The sequence below is a fragment of the Amblyomma mixtum genome, chromosome 2, assembly GCF_055824585.1.
Source record: "Amblyomma mixtum isolate Tamu chromosome 2, ASM5582458v1, whole genome shotgun sequence".
NCBI classification, from domain to species: Eukaryota; Metazoa; Arthropoda; class Arachnida; order Ixodida; family Ixodidae; genus Amblyomma; species Amblyomma mixtum.
This window is the reverse complement of record NC_143013.1, coordinates 194,488,372-194,509,925: the sequence shown is the minus strand read 5'-3', so window position 1 is coordinate 194,509,925 and position 21,554 is coordinate 194,488,372. Positions and strand designations below refer to the sequence as shown.

The window sequence follows — 21,554 nt, the reverse complement described above, 5'->3', positions numbered from 1 at the left end:
AGGCCTTTAGTCAGGTTGATGACGGTAATCAAGGAAGCTGACACAGGAGGGGAAGGAATGCTAGCTATTACCGTCCATTTCATTTTCAGCGAGCGGAAGACAGCTTCCTTGGTGCGACAGCGTGGGGGGGAGTTTCTGGCTTTGCAGCTTTAACTGTATAGACAAAACCAGTAAGGAGTTGACCACTCGAAGCGCTAGCTGGAGTTTTGTGGCAGCAATAATAACACATGTACAGTCATTCCAGTGCCCACTCACTGTCTACCGAAACCTCCTAAACCTGTGTCCCCAGTTTCGTGCAAATCTTAATTGCTTCACGTGAGAGTGATAAAATCAACTCACATACGTGGCATGACCAATATTCGCTGAAGGTTCGACCCGCGTATTCGAAAGACTTCGTAACTGCTTTTGAACAGAGTTCACGCTAGGGCTATTCACCATGCTACATTATAACAAGAAATTACGTTTTGAACCCTGTTCATTTAGCTTTTATGATATTTGTGAGGTGCCCCTTCGACGAACTTAATATTATGTAACGTTTAAGGTGTACAACAAATTCTCCAACATATTTCATTCTCGTAGTAAGCTTAACACACAACAGCATTTTATTTCGCAGGAACAAACAACGTTACCGAGTCAGATAGCTTATTGATAAAATGGAGGAAGGCTGCAAGTCTATACGATGTTTTTAATCCAGCAAGCACTACTTTTACCAATACTTCATGTTAGCAATATTTACCGTGAACGGTGACGCATGGGCTTTTGTGGCTATTTTCTCAATTGATATACCCCGAACAAACGCTTTCCTTGCAAGGTAAAGTAGATGCTACGCATGAACAACTGTTCAGAGGAAACCCGCTGTTTCCCGGCGGCTTTGTTGTGTCAAAAAACCCGCGTTACGCTTCTATGTCTGGAATGAGAATAATTTAAGAGCGGACCTGTAATATGAAATAAAGATCGTCGAATGCCTAAAACAGCTTAACGCTATAAAGTAGTTAATTTCACATGAAGAAAATTTTTTTCAAATGTTAGCCTTAGGTCACCAGCCAGGCATGCTACTTACTAGGTCGCGTAGGAACTTTGACTTGACAGAGATACAATGAGAGGTGATGTGCTTATGATGTTAGCTTAGTTTGTAGCCTTGTAATGTAATTAATGAAGTGAACTACATAAGTGCTAATTAGTGACTTTAATTAGAGTACCATTATGTACGTAAACTGCAGAGTGGAAGATGGTTTGGTTCGGTTTAGGGTTTTGGACGTTTAAACAGTTTTGTGATAGTTAGTTGTGAAAATGCTTGAATAAGAACAAATAACAGCGACTCAGTGAAGAGAAACCGCTGAAGGGAGCCAGTCATATCCTTAAAGACGGAGCTTAAATGTCTCCCTATTTTCTTGTCTTTCTTAACGTAGTGTTATACAGACAAAATTTTCGACTGCTTACAACGTCCTTGTTCACACAAGCAGCGCTATTTGTGAAACTTTTAACCTCATTTCCGAAAGTAAGAATTTTCATTATTAATATTCGTACTAAACCTAGACGCTAAGCACAATTTCTGTATATGAAAGCATCAGCAGCATCAGTGATTAAATACTTGACGTCATTTCCTGCGCACAAGCGAGACCAGTGTGAGAGCTCACGCACTCGTGTCACTTACGGTCTTTGCCGGAGGTAGGAAACCGTGCAAGGAAGCAGCTCACTCCGTCGAAGTAGTACCCCTGGCAGGAGTTAGTAATTGCGCCGTCTGAAAGGCAAGAAAGAAGCACGCGATGCGAAACCCTCCGAGGGCAGGTTTCTGCCGAAATAAGCCGCATACGCAACGCCGGCGTGAGGCACGACTTCCAGGTCGTCAACTTAATACTGCACATTTATGCAGTTGTTTTCTTCTAGCAGATACTTCTTGGTTGCAGCAGCTTTCTGGGCTTACGGTTCTTGGTCACTATCAGCCAAGCTGGCTTTAGTGACTACACTCGAAGCAGGAGCGAGCGAAAAGAGGGAGTAAGCTGCCGTCTAGCGCACTTGCTTTCACAAAAGAGAGTACGCTAGAAGAGAGCTTGCTCTCTTTCTACTCCCAGGTAGGAGTATTCGTTTTTAGAGTGTACGGTTTTCGGTTGATAATCCCAAGGTCGCCGGATTAAACCCCTGCCGCTGCTGCGGCAGTGCTTCGATGTAGACAAAGTGTAACAACGCCCCTGTGCTGTACGATGCGAGTGCACATTTTTAACATCCTCAGCTGGTGGAAATTAAACCGTACCTCTCCCCCACTGTCTTTTCCTCAAGAGATTTTCGGCTTTGCGACGTTAAACACCACGGTATTTAGTCGTCATTGCGATGGTGAGCGCCGGTTTTCATACCCTTCAGATCGAGCAGAAAGCTGATTTCACGCATTAATTTCGTAACAAGACTTTGATTGAAAGCTCCAAAAAGGCAGAAGTTCTTGTTGAGGCTTTCGCATACGCCGTCGGCCTATTCAAAATCTGCATCATCGGACGCAGACCATGCGTTGCGTTCTCCTGCTGGGCCTTTTCCGATACTTCCATGGGAAGCTGTTTTTTGTTGTAGGCATTAGCTGGGTGTTCGAGGATGAAATATTACCAGCAAACGCTTGGCATCATTGATGACATTTGCTGCTGCTGCGTACCAAATATGGAAACGCTAGGGCGTATTGTTATCCAGAGTAGACTCCGCCAGTCACCAGCAAATAAGATCAGCACCTAGTACTACATACTTAGAGTCCAAAAACACTACAGGATGAAGAAGGGCACAAGTTTTCTTTTTGAACCCCTTGATATTTTGGAGTTCTAACTATACTTTCTAACATAAACGTTAAGCATTTAAAAACGGGCGATGCTTTTAAGGAGAGGGCATATTTATACAAACACAGAAAATATCAAAATGGACTCGCATCTTAAGCATTAGTGCACGCCGGAGAAAATTCTGGGCATGAACTGACTGCAGCATACCACAATTACTGAGAATAGGAGCATGCATTGGAACAGACACCCACCTTTGCAAGGGCCGAAGCCGAATTTTAAGGAGTCCGTGGCAGTGAGGTTCACGCAGTAAGGAATGTCAGCCCTGGGAAAATTAAGCATAGCCGATGGGTAACAACTCACAGAAGAGACACGGCATTTCTTAAAAGTACACAGCCCAGAGGGTTTGCCTGTGAGCATGCTCTATGGATGGTTACGCATAGCTGGCATCCCGAATCTCATGAAGATGAAAATAGCTCTCGCCTTAATCTCTCCTTAAGTTAGGCAATCCACAGATGCCACTTAAACCCCGCTACATGTTAGGCGCTTTACTTTGACCGAAGGTCTTGTGGAACGGCAGAGCAAAAAGATGATACAGGCAGAAGAAAATAGACGACACACGCTACGAGCGGCAGACGTCTCTGTGTGTACCGTGTTGTACAAGAGCATCTGTGCCGCAGTGCAAAACCAACGTTGTCGGACCTCTATATTACCGACAAAATGTTTTGTGTAAAGACACAGAATAGCCAAATTGTAAGGAGCACGAATAAGGCTTACGCGTGGCTTTTTGAGCTATCTGCGCACACAAATGCTGTCGAGTCAAATAACTAGTCGGAAACGGTTTTCGAGATGCTTCTGTGACGCGGGCAGAAAATCAAGAGTTCATGAAAAAGGCTTCAAGCGTGAAGACATTAACCAAAGTTTTCACATGCTGCAGCGTTGAGTGAACAAATATTCGGATTTATAGGGTCAATTAAGCAGGCTTATTAAAGACCCAAATAACGCTCATAATAAAAAATTATAGCTACGATAGACTCAGACACATCTCACCTCCGTGATGTCTAGCTACGTTATCGACAGCATTTCTTACCCTAGAAGCTCGTGACAAAGCTCGCCTGTGTGCAGATCGACGATTGTCTCCCTTGTCCTTAGGTGAAAACAAATATAGATCTCTTTCAATAACAACTCACCGGCTATAGTGGGCCTGGACTAGCTAACCGTTTAAAACAGTGTGGAAATGGACGCCATAATAACAATGAACAAAGTAAAAATGCAGTTTACAGTTTTATTGATAGACTTCAATGCTAAAGGTGGCGAGAACATAACTATAAAATCAACCGGAAACTATGACATGGACTCCAAGAAAGTAGGAGTAGAATTTGGCAGAATTTATAAAGGAAATAAATACCTCTTCCTTGAAAGTAACAATAGAAAGTTAGAACAAGTAGGTAGAATAGAACAGAAATGCCGTAACAGACAGAATAAAAATTATGCGGAGAATACTGTCCTAAACCACTCCCAGAATCCTGAATTTCGCCACATTCGATTTCTGATGACGCTCTACAGTTCCATACTTCAGTATTTGCACGTACATCCAGTTTTTGCAAGTTGTTTTAACTGCGAGGTGGAAAACAGTGCATATTTCTCTTTTAGGTATCGCCTCGGAATAAGTACTGTCGTGTTACTGGTATCCCGTATTGCTAACCAAGCTCTTTTAATTACACCCTTATCTCATTTGGAGAATACGAATCTTCGACAAGCCATTTGCAGTGCATGACAAAAAATATATGGCTCGCACAGATATGGTTTCGACACATCAATCGTTCCCCATGGCTTTAAACTGGTGTGCGTTCCATCTTTCTTTTTCTTTCAAAGTTGTTGCAGTTCGCAGAATTCATTGCGAGGGTCTCGTCGCTGTGTAATAGGTAAAGGCACCATTCAAGTTGCTTACGTACCCAGGTTCTCCGTTCTGTCCTTGGTAGTGGAATGCGAAGACTGCGAACCTCATCTCAGGTTCGTACACTGTTCTTGTGCAGGTCAAGCACTTCTCTCCGGGATCGTCGATTGAGCTGAAGAGGGCGACATTATCATCCAACAGGCCCACCGCTTGCACCAACATGTCTGTGTTCTGTTCCTGCAAATAGAATGATTGCCACGTCACAAGCATCCTTTTTTTTTCTCTTTTCCTTAAACTTGGAAGTGACAGCATAAACTTGGCAGTGCACTTAAAACCTCTTCGCCCCTTGTAGAGCTCTTGCAGCGCGTTCTTGGCGATGTTCCCTAGTTATTAAGCTCAAGTTTCGCGCGTCATCTGCGCGCAGTAAGCCGATGAATGGTGCCAGTATAGACCACGGTGGTATAGACTCTACACGACTGAGTGTTAAGCGGCTAAACTGTGTCGTCAGGCACAAAATCACAAAACTCGCGGGCGCCTTCTTTCTTTCGGACCTGCATCTCATCGACAGATGCGTTGGGCAGGCTTTGACCAGAAAGTGCGGACCTTCTCTGGGCGACAATAGGGCCGCTCACTGTTAAGTGCCGCAAATTCACAATCGAACGTGTCCAGAGGTGTCCGTGTTACTGTAACAAACAAAGGGTGACGCGAAGTCTCTTCCGAGGCTTTCACTTCGGCGTCTCTTTCCGTCCACGATGCCTAAAGTGACATGCGTTACAGTGTCAGGCATTGGAGCCCGAGGGGTCTGGAAATGAGTCACAGTATTGTTACATGGCTCGGCCGGCAGCACAAATGCGGATGTGGGCTAGAGGCGGAAGTCTGGTATCAAACTCAAACCCTTAATTCAGCGGTCTTGTGCCTTTGAACAGAAAAGCCAACTCGGTGGCGGGGGTCGCACTGCACTGAGCCACACTCTGTTCGACGACGAACTTTCAAGGAAAGCCGCCAGTAACACCTACGAACATCTCGAACAACATGTACAAAGAGGCGCGCAGCCGCATTTAATCCAGAGGGACCCGGTGACCTCTGACGTGGCAGACAAAGCGACAAGGCCGCGTGTTGGCCACATGCGGCCTCAAAGCACGCCGCGCCTAAGCTCCCGCAACCCATTGAATCAATTAAAGCGGTGCGTACGCATGAAGAAGTGTTGTATTGTGTTGGTTTTTATGGCACATAGGCCATCTCGCGCCAAGTTCAAGGTATAGGAAAGTTTTTAATGCCTCATCGTTGTAAGCAGCACTTGTCGACAGAAATGTCACGCTTTTCAATTGGTCGAAACGGTCGTGACGTCACAATGCGCGAATTTCAAACGGGGCCAATTGTACTTTGGCTACTAACCATGCAACCAATTAAAGGGATCGTATAGTGATGCTCCAAGTAAGTGGGACTGAGTTTAGTTAATTGCTTACTTAACCAATTAGCCTAAATAACCTTTCTAGTCAGACAAGATAAATAAAACCGAGTAGGAAATTGGCCGAGCTTGGGAATCGAACCCCGGTCTCCAGAGTGCGAGACGAGCACGCTACCACTCCGCCATGCCAGCTTTTTTTTTTTCTTTATTACATGGAAGAACATCCGTAGAAAGGAGGAAAACTTCGATCAGACTGGATCGCGTCTCAAGTTGCCGGGCTGATTAATAGGAGCCCGCCATTGCCCTAACTCAACACTGCAGCCCAATAAAAACATCAAAATCCAGGCAGGCACACACATGCATCTAGGCACGGCAGCCAGCTTGGAGGTTCTTCGCGTGCAGCATATACACTCCTCACCAAAGCACACTGTTCTCGAAACACAGATTTGGACGATCTTGGTGGCTCGGCATGTCTGTCCATCATACGGCTTTTCCAAAGACTGAATAGTCCCATCAACATAAACAGATCATAAGGCACAACAGAGTTTTTGTCAACAGGCAGAAATCTAATAGTGTACGGTGTAATTTCAATGTCCTTCTTGAGAGTTCGTTGTAGTATGTCCCAAAAAAACATGGCATCACGGCACAGGATAAAACAATGATCAATTGTCTCAGGCACGTTACACAGACGGCAATTCACATTCCAAGGTACAAACATCCCCTTGTCATTAAGAAATGTCTTGACAGGCAGCGTCGCTGTGTGTAGTTTGAAAAAGAACGTTTTAGCGGCTGCCTGAATACACATCCGCCTAACACGCTTTAGAACACTGATGTCCAAAGACCCCAGATAAGGCTGCCGATACAATGGTGTAGGGAACAAAGACTCAGTGAGAGCCTGGGTCATCTGTTTTCTCGAGAGGCTATACAGGTAATCTAAAGAGAAGCGCGCAGTGAGGAAGTTGAAAGTGTCAGCAACCTCCTTGAGGAATCCCCACAAAGTCCCCTCACGAGCCTGCACAGTCGGTGCGAATAAGTAAGGCAAATGAAAACTAAGCCGCCTAATGAGCACAGCTACCAGAAACGGGTGGTTTGCCGATTTTAAAAAGAAAAAACGGGAAACAAGTTGATGCACGAACAGGTGAACAAGACCCACTCCACCACCCTCTACGGGAAGGAACAAGTTGTCACGCCTCATGGGCTCCCATTGAGAGCGCCACACGAATGTTGCAAATATTCTGTGTATTGCTTGCACCTTCCTCCTCGCACAATGCAGGACTTGAAGGACATACGCGAGCTTTGCAAACAAAAATATGTTACAGACCTGTGCCCTCGCAAACACTGAGAGTTCCCTACCCATCCAAGCCTGTGTTTGCCGCCGTAGAGTTACAATTTGTGAATCCCAGTAGGCTGTACTGTTGCGAACTTGGTGCAGCGGAACGCCTAGGTACTCAAGAGGGCTACTGTCCCAGCATATGCCACCGAACTGGCTTGGCCTAGTTCCCCAATAACCCAACCAAAAGCCTTTGGATTTCTCTAAATTAAGAGCCGCGCCTGATACATCACAGAACTGTTTAGTCAAGTTTAGAGCCTCAAGTACACTCTTTTTGTCAGAACAAAAGAGGGCGACATCATCAGCATAGGCTAAAACTTAATGTGAAGTTAAAGTTTTAGCCATGCCAGCTTTTTTTATGCGAAGCATACTACTTTAGCTACCACTTCAGCCCTTCACCGTGGTTATGCGCCTCCAAATCACGTGATACATGACGTCACACCACGTGACACGATGACGTCATGACAGTAGAGAAACGGGGGCCCACCTCGCGCCGTCGCTGTGATTGTGCGCCTCCAAATCACGTGATACATGACGTCACACCACGTGACACGATGACGTCACGACAGTGGAGAAACGGGGGCCCTCCTCGCGCCGTCGCTGTGGTTGTGCGCCTCCAAATCACGTGATACATGACGTCACACCACGTGACACGATGACGTCACGACAGTGGAGAAACGGGGGCCCACCTCGCGCCGTCGCTGTGGTTGTGCGCCTCCAAATCACGTGACACGATGATGCCACACCACGTGACACGATGACGTCACGGAAGTGGAGAAACGGGGGCCCACCTCGCACCGTCGCTGTGGTTGTGCGCCTCCAAATTACGCGACACGATGATGCTTCGCATTCTCCAGACTTAACCAAGTTAAGCCTCAGCCATTTTTTTTTCTTTATTGACTCCGCCATGCCAGCTAGATGGTTTGGAACGAACAAAGGCGTGTCTAGTGAATACGGTGTCTTCGTTCACTCCCATCTTCCTCCCTTCCCGTTACGGCGAGGTTTAGGTGCCCACCGATATATGAGAGACACATACATTTCCTTTCCTCAAAAACCAATTTACCGACGAGCAAGGCGTAGAACCGAACAGGCGATGGCGTTCTATGGACTCTCTGGCAGCGTTGCAAGACGCTGTCGCGTTCCGCTCTTAGAGGCGAAGCTTAACATCTTAACCGCACATCAGTGACACAAGCAGCAACACTGCGCTTAAGGCTTTGTTGTTGTTGTTGTGACTGAGAGAAGGATGAAGAGGAAATTGCACGGGCCTGCTACTGGCTCGAGCCAAGCCACCACCGCTGCCACGTGCAGATAGAGGAGAATTAAAAGATCAGAGGAAAGAAAAAAAGGAAAGAAAAGACGCGCGTCGCAGCAACAACTGCGTCCGCCGGAGCGGACGCTGCTCAAAAAGAAGCGGCTGAAGCCGCGCTCGCCGAAGCGAGAACAGATACTCCTCCTTAAGGCTTTCGCCTCACCGCACTTTAGGTCAACAAAGTGCCCCCCTGAATTTTTCTCAGCATTATAGAAATCTGAAAAACATTAGTGATGTACAGCTTCTAAAACGTTAGTACCACCTAGCGATGACAAAGGGAAGTTATTTTACGGATGTCTACTAATAACAGCTTTAAACAGGGTCGGGTAACCTAGGCGGCCAATGGTTGGCTGGGAAAGCACGCAGAAGTGGCCTCGAGTAAAAAAAAAAAGAGGACGGGGGGGGGGGGGGGGGGGGGAGAAAAGAACAAAGCGCGATTACTCGAAGCACTGGAGCCGCCTACTTTAGACTAATGATCAGCCGCAGCTGCGGCGAGTTCGGTATAAACGAACACCGCAAGGACAACGGCATCAATTTACTTCTTTGGTAAAGATCTATTGTCGCAACATAGTACAGTTGGCGATTTGTAATTGCATCGTGAAAGAACGAAACACCGCTTATGAAACGAAGGATCAGGGAAAGGAAAGACACGTGCAAGCCTTGAACTTACAACTGGCTCTTTAATCAGAAAAAACACAGTTAAATGTCTAATCGCAGCGGGGCAAGCTGAAGACACTTTAGAAAAATAAAAAATATAAAAGACGACGATGTAACTCATTTGCTGATTTGTAAACAACTACAGGGAGCCTGTAGTCTCATCCAGTTCCAAAAGTCCTATCTGGCGCTTGGTCAAGGCCACAGAAGTGCTGCTCGCGCACACGGGTCTACTTCTTCGAAGATATGATATGAAGGCCTGTAAAATCTCTGGCACAAGTTGGTCTCTGTGGCTATACAACACAACCGTGTTGTAGAAATACGGAGTGCATTCGCAGGTTTTGCAATGCGTGACCAGATTAACAGACCGGGACCTCCGAAAGATTTCTCGTGTTCTGACAGGCGTTCATTGAGGCAAGATGCGCAAAATCGTTGGAAGGCTCTGGTTCGCCAAAACGGGTCACACATTGCAAAACCTGCCAGGGCACTCCATATTTCGACAACACTTTTATGTTGTATCGCCACAAAGACCGCCATGTGCAAAAAATTGTAGAAGCCTATCATATTTTCCAGGGAGCAGACTGGTGTGTCTGCAGCACTTCCGTGGCCTTGACTAAGCGCGAGATGGGACATCTGGAACGGGTGGACGCCTGTAGGTGCAGGAGTTATCATGTTAATGTTTTGATTTTTTGAAGATGACATCGCTTGTCCCGGGGAGGTTGCATGCTTAACTTCGAATAAGTAGCCAGTTGTAATTTCAGTGCTTGCATGTGTCATTCCTTTTTCTGATCCTTTGTTTTAGTTGCGCTGTTTCGTTCTTTTAAGAAAAAAAATCTATTGTCTCGCCTCTGGTGACTCTGTTGACCTCGTTCTAATTACAGAAGTGTCTACTGTCACACGAAGAAATAAATTTGCATTTCAGAATCTACTAAAAGCAAAACAAAAATAAATGCAGTACAAGTGTTGCCACTATATGGCCATTTTCTCATGAAAACAGCCATGAATTTAACTACTCTTATCTTTGCTCGGCGGTTACGAAGGCTCTACTTCTCTCGACGTCATAATCGACTTCATGAATGTGAGTCGATGGATCATAAAAGAATATTATTTTCTTCCAATTTCTCAGCAAAAAAAACACATATACCATGTGTTCGTAACAGGCATAACCAACTGCGAAATTTGGACTTGTTCTGTATTCGGAAATAATTTCAAAATCTTTCAAAGCATCGTGGAAACAAAACAAGAACATTATGACCCACAGCTACACAGATGATACTAGCAGAAGTTAACGAGAATTATCGTATTTCTTTCTCTTAATTGTTGCACTGCAAACGCAGGAAAAGCGAACCGGAAGTAAAAGCGACACAGTTCATGCCTGCCGCAGAACAAAGGCAAGAAAGCTGGAGTAATCCTAGGGGAGGCAATGGATTATCCCATAGTTTGCGGCATATATACCAACTCTGCGTGCATGCATCTGCAGCTGCTCCTGCTGTCTATACGCACCGATATCTCGTCGCCCAACGCAGCTGAAGCAGTGAAAGCGACCAGTAGCGCTGAGAAGAGGCGTAGTGCCATGGCACGGACACTGAGACTTCACTTACGCTTCACATGCCAGCAGCCATCGCACGTATTTATATCCGTCACAGGACTATATGTTCGCGGGATTGCTTAGCCTTTCGTAGGAGAGTAGGATCGACAAAACGTACGCCCCAGTTGACACGCTCTAGATAGAAGGCCCTGAGCTGCTGCTGATACACCGATTATGCCCGTTTTTTTAAGTAAACCTATCTACACGACAGAGTACCAAGTACAAGTTGAAGGCTGAGCAGCGACTAAAAGACCAGGATAGTCATTTCATCATCATCATCATCAGCCTGACTACACCCACTGCAGGGCAAAGGCCTCTCCCATGTCTCTCCAATTAACCCTGTCCTTTGTCAGTTGCCGCCAATGTATCCCCGCAAACTTCTTAATCTCATCCGCCCACCTAGCTTTCTGCCGTCCCCTGCTACGTTTGCTTTCTCTTGGAATCCACTCCGTTATCCTTAAGGACCAGCGGTTATCTTGCCTTCGCATTACATGCCCTGCCCAAGCCCATTTCTTCCTCTTGAGTTCAACTAAGATGTCATTAACCCGCGTTTGTTCCCTCACCCACTCCGTCATTTATCTCGGTGTAATTCGGATGACGATTTTTGTGACAAACTTTTTTGGCCATTCACTTTTCACGAAGGCATCAAAAGACGGGCATGGTAAGTAAAAAAAAATCCACTTGCTGCGTTCACAGAATGATTTACTGATAACCCTATGCATCTTTTTTTTGCTCAACTACTGCGCCTTCGTTTGTTTACTAACTGATTCGATGAACGACGTCTTAGTCACTTCAAAAGCATGCCCTGCGCAAGGTTCAGCGCTCTGCGCATGCGCAGTACTCTAAACAAACAAAAATACCCATGCTTCTAGAACGCGTTACTATAATGAGGGCCATATCAGACAAGCCTCAAACCTGAAAACACCAGCTGAAGGGACTAGTTTCCAGGCACGATGGTGCATGAAATTGTGGATTACGTATTGTACGACGATTCCGGGCGCACCTTATACAGAGAAAACTTATACAAGCCATCCCCAGCGGAGTCAACGCCCTGTCACGTGACTGACCACGTGACCATGCTGACGTCACTATGGATCACATGACCACGCCGTCCGCGTGACAAGCGTTAGGCAATTGACCGCACGCCTGCCGCGATCGGTCTGCATGGTGGCCTAAGTTGCCTCAAAGTACGTAGGTCTTGGACTTTACGGTAGGCCTTAGCCATTACCGAAAGGCAGATAGAAGCAGAGCGAAAGCGTTCACTGAGTCTAGCGTGTAAACAGTTGGTGATTGTTTTCTCGTGGATACCAATCGGAAGGAAAGTTTCGGAATGTTCCGGACAAGCACTTCTTCATGTCATGCTTCAGATTCGCAGCGGTTTCAGGGCGATGTTCGCCTTAGTTTTCTGAGAATAGCAGCTAAATCCACTCCATTCTCAAGGCCGTTTTATTCAATATCGCATTAGAGATCATGCAGTCATTGCATAATCAGGGCGAGGAAGAGATATTTGCAAAGCTGCTAGAAAATGCCTGCGCCCCAGGAATGCTTTTCTCGCTCTCCGTATGAATTGAGACTGCACAGTTCTGCACAGGATAAGCTATAACATGCAAATCGGGAAGGATGTCATGCAGAGAGACGAAATCTCGTCACTGTTATTAATCGCGCGCTAACAAGAGGTATTCAGGTCTGTTGTAGTGCGAAATCTTGGGGATTCAAGTACATTCGAGCCCGGATATGTCGAACTCGAAAGAGATCGCGATATAGTTCAATATATCAATAATTCGATATATAAAAATGGCAATACATAAGCTCATCTGTAACCTAGAAGCAAGAATACAGTGCACCCTGAAGCGCTCCCGACTTCGTCCGCCGGCGTGATGGAAGCGCTCCGCTCGCAGGCGTTGCTAGGTCTCGGGCAATAGAGAGTTATAGCATATCGTTACCGTGTTTACGTTACCGTTTACCGTGTTACCGGACGCCGGACTTTCCGGTTAGCGCTGCGCACGCTAGAAGACGTTTTAGCATACCGTCTCTCCGGTCTCTCCCGTAACAAGTTACCGTAAGGCGAAAACGAATGATGATGATGGTAGAAGCCCCAGCATTAATTACAAAAAGAAATACGCATGCATTGAAAGCATTTCTTTGCAGTGAGGTGCTACATGCTATTTAATCATCTTTTTCTCTGTATATAAAGACGTGCTCACTACTTTTCTGCTAACGGCCGGCTCAGTGGCTTCAAAAGTACCCTGACCAGTAGACAAGTTTACTACACAGAACGCACTAAGCTTGTGTACGCTGCGCTTACTACGTTGCGAATGCTGTAAAAGACGCAGCTACAACACCTGTTTGCTGCACGCAGCGTCGCTTCTTTGGATGTTTGAATGCACGACTTGGATGTAAACATAGTGGCGCCATCTGGTGACAGTAAGTCAAAGCACTTGAACTCTGGACTGGATAAACTTTTTTTTTTTTCTGAATTTAGTGGTGAATATGACAAGCACTACCAGAATGTTTGTTTTTCCAGGAAGAAAACTATGAAAATAGAGAGAAAAATGTTAAAGCTGGCACAAAAGCTACAGTGTTGTTGCTTCCTTGGCTACGCGCTTGGAGGAAGGAAAATTTGCGAGGCGGATAGTTAGGCTTAAGTGCTCGAAAATCACAGAATTATCTCAACAACATGGGCTAGTTGTCACTTAAACCTCGACGTATGGGTGAGAGTATGCGAAATAAAAGCGAACCGCTACCATTTGAGTGAGCTGTCGCATCAAAGAATCCAGCGGTGACATGCTTTTATTCCGAAGCGGGCGAGCAGGGCGCCGCCATGTTTGTTTACAAGCGAACGCTAACTCTCTCCGCAACGCTGAAGAGTTTCCGTAAAGTGTTACCGGCCCGGTAATGGGCGCGCATGCGCAGATGTCGCCAGCCGAGCCCGGTAAACGGTAACCGAGACCGGTAAACGGTAACGTAAACACGGTAACGATATGCTATATCTCTCTAATACCGAGCCAAGGGGAATGAACGGTAAAGTTACGGAGCATGCGAGTTCGGAAATAAAGATGGTAGATGTGGCTTTTCTCCGATTCATTGTGAGACACAGCGGAACTATTCGATTCAACAAAAATACACCGGAGGAGCGCTGAAAGAAGTGCAGGCCCTCTAAATTATAGGAAGGTAAACTAAAAGCCGGAATCTGTCAGCTACACTAGTGACCAGTGATATGAGAAAATAACTCGCTTTGATTTTCTTTTTCGTCTCGTTACTTCTATTACAGCCCGAAGCTCGCCCTTACGCATCTGCAGTGTGCCGCTCAGTCTCCTAACTAGGGCTCAGCGCTTTCGTTCACGGTCTCATGCAGAGCTTCTGGGCCAGCAAAGTCGGCTGTCTCCACGGTGTCTGAGGCGTGGAGCGTCACTCATTGGCGCTTACTACTGCTGAACCGGTTTATTCTTTCTTCCGCGACACGTCCTCACATCAGACGATACGTCAGGCACCAACCACACGCTCCGAAGAGAAAGACAAAAATCGGGGAAACACTGAAGCCGCGCATTTAACGGTATGACGCTGTAGCGTTGATGGGCCCCTTCAGCGTGTCCACTTGCCTACGCAGACAGGACACTGTTTCCAGCATAGGTCACGCGAGATACATATTATTGCGGGACGGCAAGCCGATGAAATCAGAACAACACGACCGACGGTGGTGGAATGATTTCAATGGCGGATGGCCTGGCGCGTGCACTCCTGTCCACGCCACTACACGGTTCGTCGTCTTCTAGTCTGTCACAATGTAAAGCCCCATATTGACGAAGCCGTACGAAACTGCCCGCGTCGCCTAAGGGTAGCTTGTCCGACTCGCAACCTCTGGTTTGATTCCTGACTAATAGCCCAATTTTCTTTTCAGCGCAGTTAAATTATTTTATATATATTTATATGTCCTAATGACGTTTCAGTCATGCTGCGACCTTCCAGTCGCCAGTTTTTTAATGTTTTAATCGCTTTTTCACTACACAGCTACACGTGTGATGTCGGCAATTGGCTTTTTCGCACAGACCGGCGGTGACGCTACCTACGCCGGGTCCTCTGCTAAGCGACAACGTTGTCACGTTAAAATGGCTCACGCCCGCAAATGGCAGTCCCCCCAATGAGCAGTGCGCAAGGGAAGGACTAGGAGGCGCGCTCCAGTCAAGATGTGTATTTACAGATAAGATGTCTATTTACAGATACGATGTCTATTTTAGTGCGAATCTTAGACTAACGTCATACGTTATGTCATAAAGATTTAATACATTGGGGAAACAAACAAAAAAGAGAATGACGCAAAGCTACAGCGGATATTACAAGTGAAGCAGAAAGAGAATGTCAGCGTTCCTCTGTCTTGTGCTCAAGCTGCGCTTTTGCGAACACAGGAATACTGAACCGGAAGTCCACCCAATCCTTCACATGCCAACTGCAAATTGACGGCGAGAATGCAAAACTAATCTTATCACAGGCAGTGGGCAATCACCCTGTGGTCTGAAAGCTTTCACTACATGTGCATGCATAACGCTACTTGACACCTATATACGGACCGATATCTCGTCGCTCAAGGCAGCTGAGGCGGCGATGGCGACCAGCAGCGCAGAGACTAGGCGAATCGCCATGGCAGGAACCCGGAGAGAATGCTTGGCGCATCAGACGCCAGTATAGGGCGTCGCACGCATTTATACATAGTGCCGTACCGCGTAGAAGGCCGATTCGTAAATACATATACGCCCGTCTTTTTGCGCTCTCATGCGGAGTCAACGACCGGTGCGGTGATCAGCGCAAACAATTTCAGAGAAAACGAAGTTGAATGAAACGCGGTCATATTTCTTTGCGATGAGACCCCACTAATCGATTTTCCGCATGTCTGCGCGGCGAGGAAGGTCAGTGCCCTTTGCACAGGAAATAACTTTAGCGCACCACACGTACCAACAGCAGCGAAATAGTGAAGTAATAGTAAATAGTCAATTATATGGTCTTCGGTGAATGATGTCTAAGGTCAGCGCAAAGAGCAAAACAAAAACAAAGGTGATGAAGGGCACTTACGGTACTTACGTGCTTTGAAGACGAAAACAATCATTTTTTTTAACTTACATTTTTTCCTTCCTTTCTAATGACACACCCACTTATTGGCATAGAGTCGTAAGTTAACGCACACATTAGGTTCAACTCATTCGCCAAGAACAAACGTTGTTCTGTGGCCTTATTTTATTCAGTAGATGAAAATGGTGCCGAGAAAGTAAATCTCAGTATCCTTACGCCGCAAAACACTAAGCTGCGTACCACGAGCCCACCATATCCCGCACGTCTCCACTTTCGCAAACATCAAAAGTCTGGGAGGCACACACATGCATCCAGATAGGGGAGCCAGCTAGGCGGCTCTCCCAGGGTAGCACATACTCCCCGCACCAAAGCGCACTGCTCCCGAAACAAAGACTTCGATGACCGCGGTTCGGCCTGGCGGTCCATCACATGGCACTTCCAGAGACTAAATAGTCACAGCAACATTAATAGATCACGCGGCACAACACAGTTTTTTCCAGCAGGCAAAAAACGGATACCATAGGGTGGGATGGCAACGTCCATCTTAAGTTTTCGCTGTAATATGCCCCAGAAGAACAAAGCATGATTGAGCAGAATAAAGCAGCGGTCAATAGTTTCTGGCTTATTGCGCAGCGGCAATTCACCGCTCATGGCACAAACGTCTCCTTAGCATGAAACCATGCCGGCAGCGTCGACGTGTGCAGTTTAAAGAAGAGCGTTTTTGCAGCAGATGTAATGCACATGCTATGTTCTTATGTTCTTAACATACGTTTCTAGAACGTTTCAAAGCACTGCTGTCAAGAAAGAAAGTACGCCATCGATATCGCTAGCAAAAAAAGAAACAGGATATCTCCGGAGATCTTATTGTTTGTTTGTTTTTTGCTTTTGTGCAGTAGAACTTATGACCTTTTGTTTTTTTTTGTACATTGATTGTAAAACATTTTATTCGCCGGAAAGAGCTTGGTAAGAGGCCGCGTTAAGTGGTCGAGAGTACGCAGCCCTCGACGACTTTGTCAGCCCACTCCACCGCCAAACCTTGCGTTCTGGGGTTAGAACTAGCTAGCACGGTCTCCCACCGTTGTTGTGTCGCAGTATTTAAGCAAACGCGCTTGTTTGCAATACACCAGTTATGAGAACGGCGCGTGCGTTGTGTGTTTTTTTTCTTTGTTCCTCGTTTAGTTTCCGCCCGCGTATTTCCATCATGAACCGGCTCCAACTAGCACAAGCCGCCGCGGTGGCTCAGCGGTTATGGTGCTCGGCTGCTGACCCGAAAGACGCGGGTTCGATCCCGGCCGCGGCGGCTAGAATTTCTTTGGAGGAGAAATTCTAGAGGCCCGTGTACTGTGCGATGTCAGTGGACGTTAAGAACCCCAGGTGGTCGAAATTTCCGGAGCCCTCCACTACGGCGTCTCTCATAGCCTTAGTCGCTTTGGGACGTTAAACCCCATAAACCAAACCAACTAGCACAACTTTCCATCTCCTAAAAAGCTTAAAACACTGGCAGCGGGGATCAGATTGCAGGTGCGACGACTGCGGGAAGGAGCATATTAGTTTCTGTCCGGTCGTTCTGCAGTTCTTGTTTTTTTTTTCTGCTGGCACTGCTGTTATGTCAAACCTAAACAACAAAATTGATTTTGCCCTTTACGCGAAGCAGATAACAGCGAAATGCTTAAACTAAAATCGAAAGAATATCCCTCTGCCGCTCATCGTTACACAGCATTATAAGAATACACCATGAACGTACGGAAAATATTTATTGCTTTTCATGCATTTCCCACAGCAGCCTCTGACAGTGACAGTAAAGCGTGCGCTTTGAAGCGGACACAAATCCGACATTTTAGTAATCTGTCACAAAAGTGGGTTGCTTCTTTTTTTCAATTCACTCTTGATCCAGCTACAAATTCCTCTCCGTGAACCCGCGGCCGCAAATCAATGGACTGGACCTCAGTGGAAACGCATTTCATGAAAACACTCCGTATGACGAGGATAATTGCAAAAATGTATTATTTCGTCTTATATTTCTGAAACATAATCGCTTTTAAGACATTAAGTAACTATTTTTCATCACAGGCGAACTGAAAATGCTATTTTACATAAGGGCACCATTTATACTAGACCTCTCCTAAACGGTCTGTGACATATTAGTAAATTTCACTGGTAAATTAGTCTGCGACAGCCTTTTCAATTCTTTTGGAAGTTGTAAAGGTATTCGACCGCACTGTACCTTTCAGCAGTGATATATCATGAATGTCGGGAGTTCTTTTTAACGTGTAAACGTATCTAAACAGAGGCGTGCGAGTATACTGTGAAAAGAGGATTGTCTCTCTCAGTACTTTTAAACGCGCACTGATTCTTGACATCCACTCTTTAGTTGTAGTACAAATTCAACGCACAGTGGCGAGAAATGAGAGAAAAAACACACTTTTTGTAGAAAATTGCGAATTTCCTCGTTATTTCTTCACTGAATTTGAGAATTACTTGGATAATATACGCCGAATGGAAAACCACTTAGAAAAAACAAAAAACACTGTGTTTGTCATATGTAATTATGCAGTATTCAATGTACAAATACTCAAACTTTCTTCAACTCTCATATCCCACACGACTGTACTGTCGGGGACAAAAGTTTGCGGGACGCGAGTTCTTGTAAAAACGTTTATTGTAGCTCCACTTCTCTACGCAGTCGCCTGACATTGTACGAAGGTATTAAAGGCCTAAATGCTTCATCCTCTGGTAAAAATCCAGGATCCCGGGAGAAAAGACAAATAAAGAACACTCCGCTCATTCACTGGGGCAAAATAAAAATTCCGATAAACTAATTAGATTGCGAAATGCGACTGTGTAGCGCAGTTCTCAAAAACAGTCATCCCGTCGTTCTCACGAAGCGGGAAAACTCGGGAAAAATTAAGCATACTGGCAGCAGCGGTGTCAGCGTGAATGTGTCATACAGTGTCTGCACAGACAGGAAATACAAGTTTCTTGAAAAGCATGTCACTCACTTTAACTCATAGCATCCTAAAACCTATAAACGAAGAGAAGCACGACTCCTGGTCTCTTTTGCGGAAACTTTGCAGTTTTCTGTCGTTGATTCTGTGCTGTTTATGTTGTGAAAATACTCGTGCTAATGTGCTAAAGAGTTTGCATTTCCTTGCATCTCAGTGTCTACGAATGCCTTGTTTAACAGTTGTGCACTGATTTCAAGCTTCATATGTCAAGCCCATTAGAGTGCATACTACCGTTGAATGCTCCTGGGCACCATACCGGGGATCACGAAGAAGGAAAGCCCCTCATCGCTCGCCCTGAGACGGTTGTCAGTGTCCTTTCCATACAGTGAATACCGAAATCGTATTCGCATCTACGTGGACGGCTTGATCCACCTGTCCAAGCAAACAAAAATATATGGCGAGGCTTCAAAAAGAACAAAAAGAATGTTCTCTCAGCTCGCACCACTATGAGCGGGCTTGAGGACTGGTCACAGTTGACCCCCTGTTAGGTTTCACACGTGAAAACTTCCACTGGCTCCAAACTTGCCACCCCACGTGCTGCTGTCAGGCAACATTCACCTCAAAGATAGGCCACATTATGGGATTCCATACGTGCAAGCATACTTACGATATAAAGTGGTGAAAGTGGTAGTAATAATCTCAGAAATCAACTGTTGTACCATGTGCATCACTGCCCATAGACTGCCAGATCACAGTGGCATTGTCCGTAGACGGCCAGGCCACAGTGGCATTTTCGGTAATGCACTCGCCGATACAGCTCCTTAATCTGCCCATGAAAAAGAGCACCGTCTCTGCGTTCTGTTGTCAAAAGATGACACTGCACAGGAACTTCATAAACCTGCCAGGAGTATGGCATTCACTTCAAAGAACGCTCCCAGAGACTAAGGCCGCCACCTGCACAACCTGCATCCTTCTCTGTGACTCTACTTACCGCATGCGCTCTCGCACTGTGAAACAACGGCTAGCAACCTATGAATAGAACTGCCCTTTGCGTACTACACATATGCTTACTTAACTCGCGTGGATGGTCGACTCTTCAGCGTACGACCGTTGAGGGTGCTGGAAAGCAACCCAACACCCAGTTTTCCGCTATCTCAGCTTTGACACTCAACAGGCGTTTCTCGAGGCAGCACTGCGTCGATCAGACTCTCATTTCCAGGCACGTACACTGCATCGGCCGCCGAAAGACGGAGTTTTCGAAAACTACCGGCAATATCAGCAGTGTCACACGGAACCCCGACCGAATCGCATGCCCTTAATGAACGCAGAGCAATGGCGCTACACATTTTCTCCAGGTCTTAAAAGAAATAAACACCGCAAATAAAAGAAGCCTCTCAGTCATTTTATTCTGGAAGAAATTGAGCGAAGAAAGCCGTGTAGCCCCTTGAGGAATAACGAGGAAGTTGTCAAGCACTGTTACTGGCATTGCTCTTTGTCATAAATGGTGTACCTCTCTGGGCCACAGTTCTTATCGAACTGTGTCACGCATTCCTCTGGCACAGAATCTATGAACTCTTCCTTTACCCATAGGAGGCAATCTGCATGGAAAAACAAGAAAACGGCAAATAATTGAACAGTATTACAGCTGATCACAGTGCTGTTTTGAAGTTTATGAGACTATCTTCGAGAAAACTAAAATTATGTTCGCGATAATTAGAGGCGCATTTACTGAGCGGAATAATTGTTTCCTTAATTGCGCTGTTTTCAAAATTTTCACGTAGGCTGTTTCTGGCCATTCCACATCAATAAACTCCTACACGAGGGACCAAAAATAACACAGCTAGAATATCAGTATTGCATGCTATCGCTGTCAGCAAGGATGTCTCACCGATAGTCGCAATAACGCAGTGGCTACAGGAAAAGATTTTCACTGAAATGAATTTGTTTGTTCACTTTCCCTGTGCATGTTTTCGACCCACTGATGCAGTATGAGTACGGGTGGAGGCACACGGGAACCTGCCATTGGACTAAATTGATGTCATGCTGCTTGACCACCGACGCCCTGGCGGGCGGTTCGGAACATACGGCAAAGTGGTGAGAGTCGCCAGCCTGCATAGGCCTTTGGCTCATGGGTGGTGAGTCAGCGCACCGATTCGAGAAAGCTATAACTAATAGCTTACATAGGCAACAATATCGATAAGGTACAAGGAATGGCTGGAGTTCTCGGTCTTCACACATGCAGTGCCTCGGCCGTAGGCGTGGACAGTGACAAGGACGGAGCGCTGTGCTTCATTCCCTTTCATTCCTTCATTCCCCGTTCATAAATCTATTTGTTCTTGCTAGAGTAGGAACACTTCATTTTGTAAAAGTAGGCCGAATAGTTTATTTTCAGTTCCTATTTAATTAACATCACTAGCTGCGTAACCTTGACATGCAGGCTTCAGCTAGCTGGCTACTGGGGAGAAGTGCACTCGGTCACTGTAGAAAAATTAGAAAGCGCTGAATCCAGATGAATGGTGAGACAGTGGTTTCGTTCGATTAAACACAGCGTTTTTAGGCATTTCTCCGAGATCTCGGCATGGCAGTGCCGGCCGGGAGGTTCCACCTCCTTG

General features: G+C 46.0%; 1 protein-coding gene across 2 annotated transcripts in view; it reads right to left on the bottom strand.

The window, feature by feature from the left end:
• The window catches only part of LOC149361990 (uncharacterized), a 31,914-nt gene that overhangs the window by 3,035 nt on the left and 7,325 nt on the right, over positions 1–21,554 (bottom strand). For both annotated transcript variants that reach the window (XM_089572899.1, XM_089572900.1), the window contains 3 exons: positions 4,706–4,884; positions 3,005–3,075; positions 1,655–1,741 (listed from right to left, as the gene is read on the bottom strand). In XM_089572899.1, the coding sequence (XP_089429025.1) occupies positions 1,655–1,741; positions 3,005–3,075; positions 4,706–4,884 (337 nt within the window). The remainder of the gene's footprint in view (positions 1–1,654; positions 1,742–3,004; positions 3,076–4,705; positions 4,885–21,554) is intronic.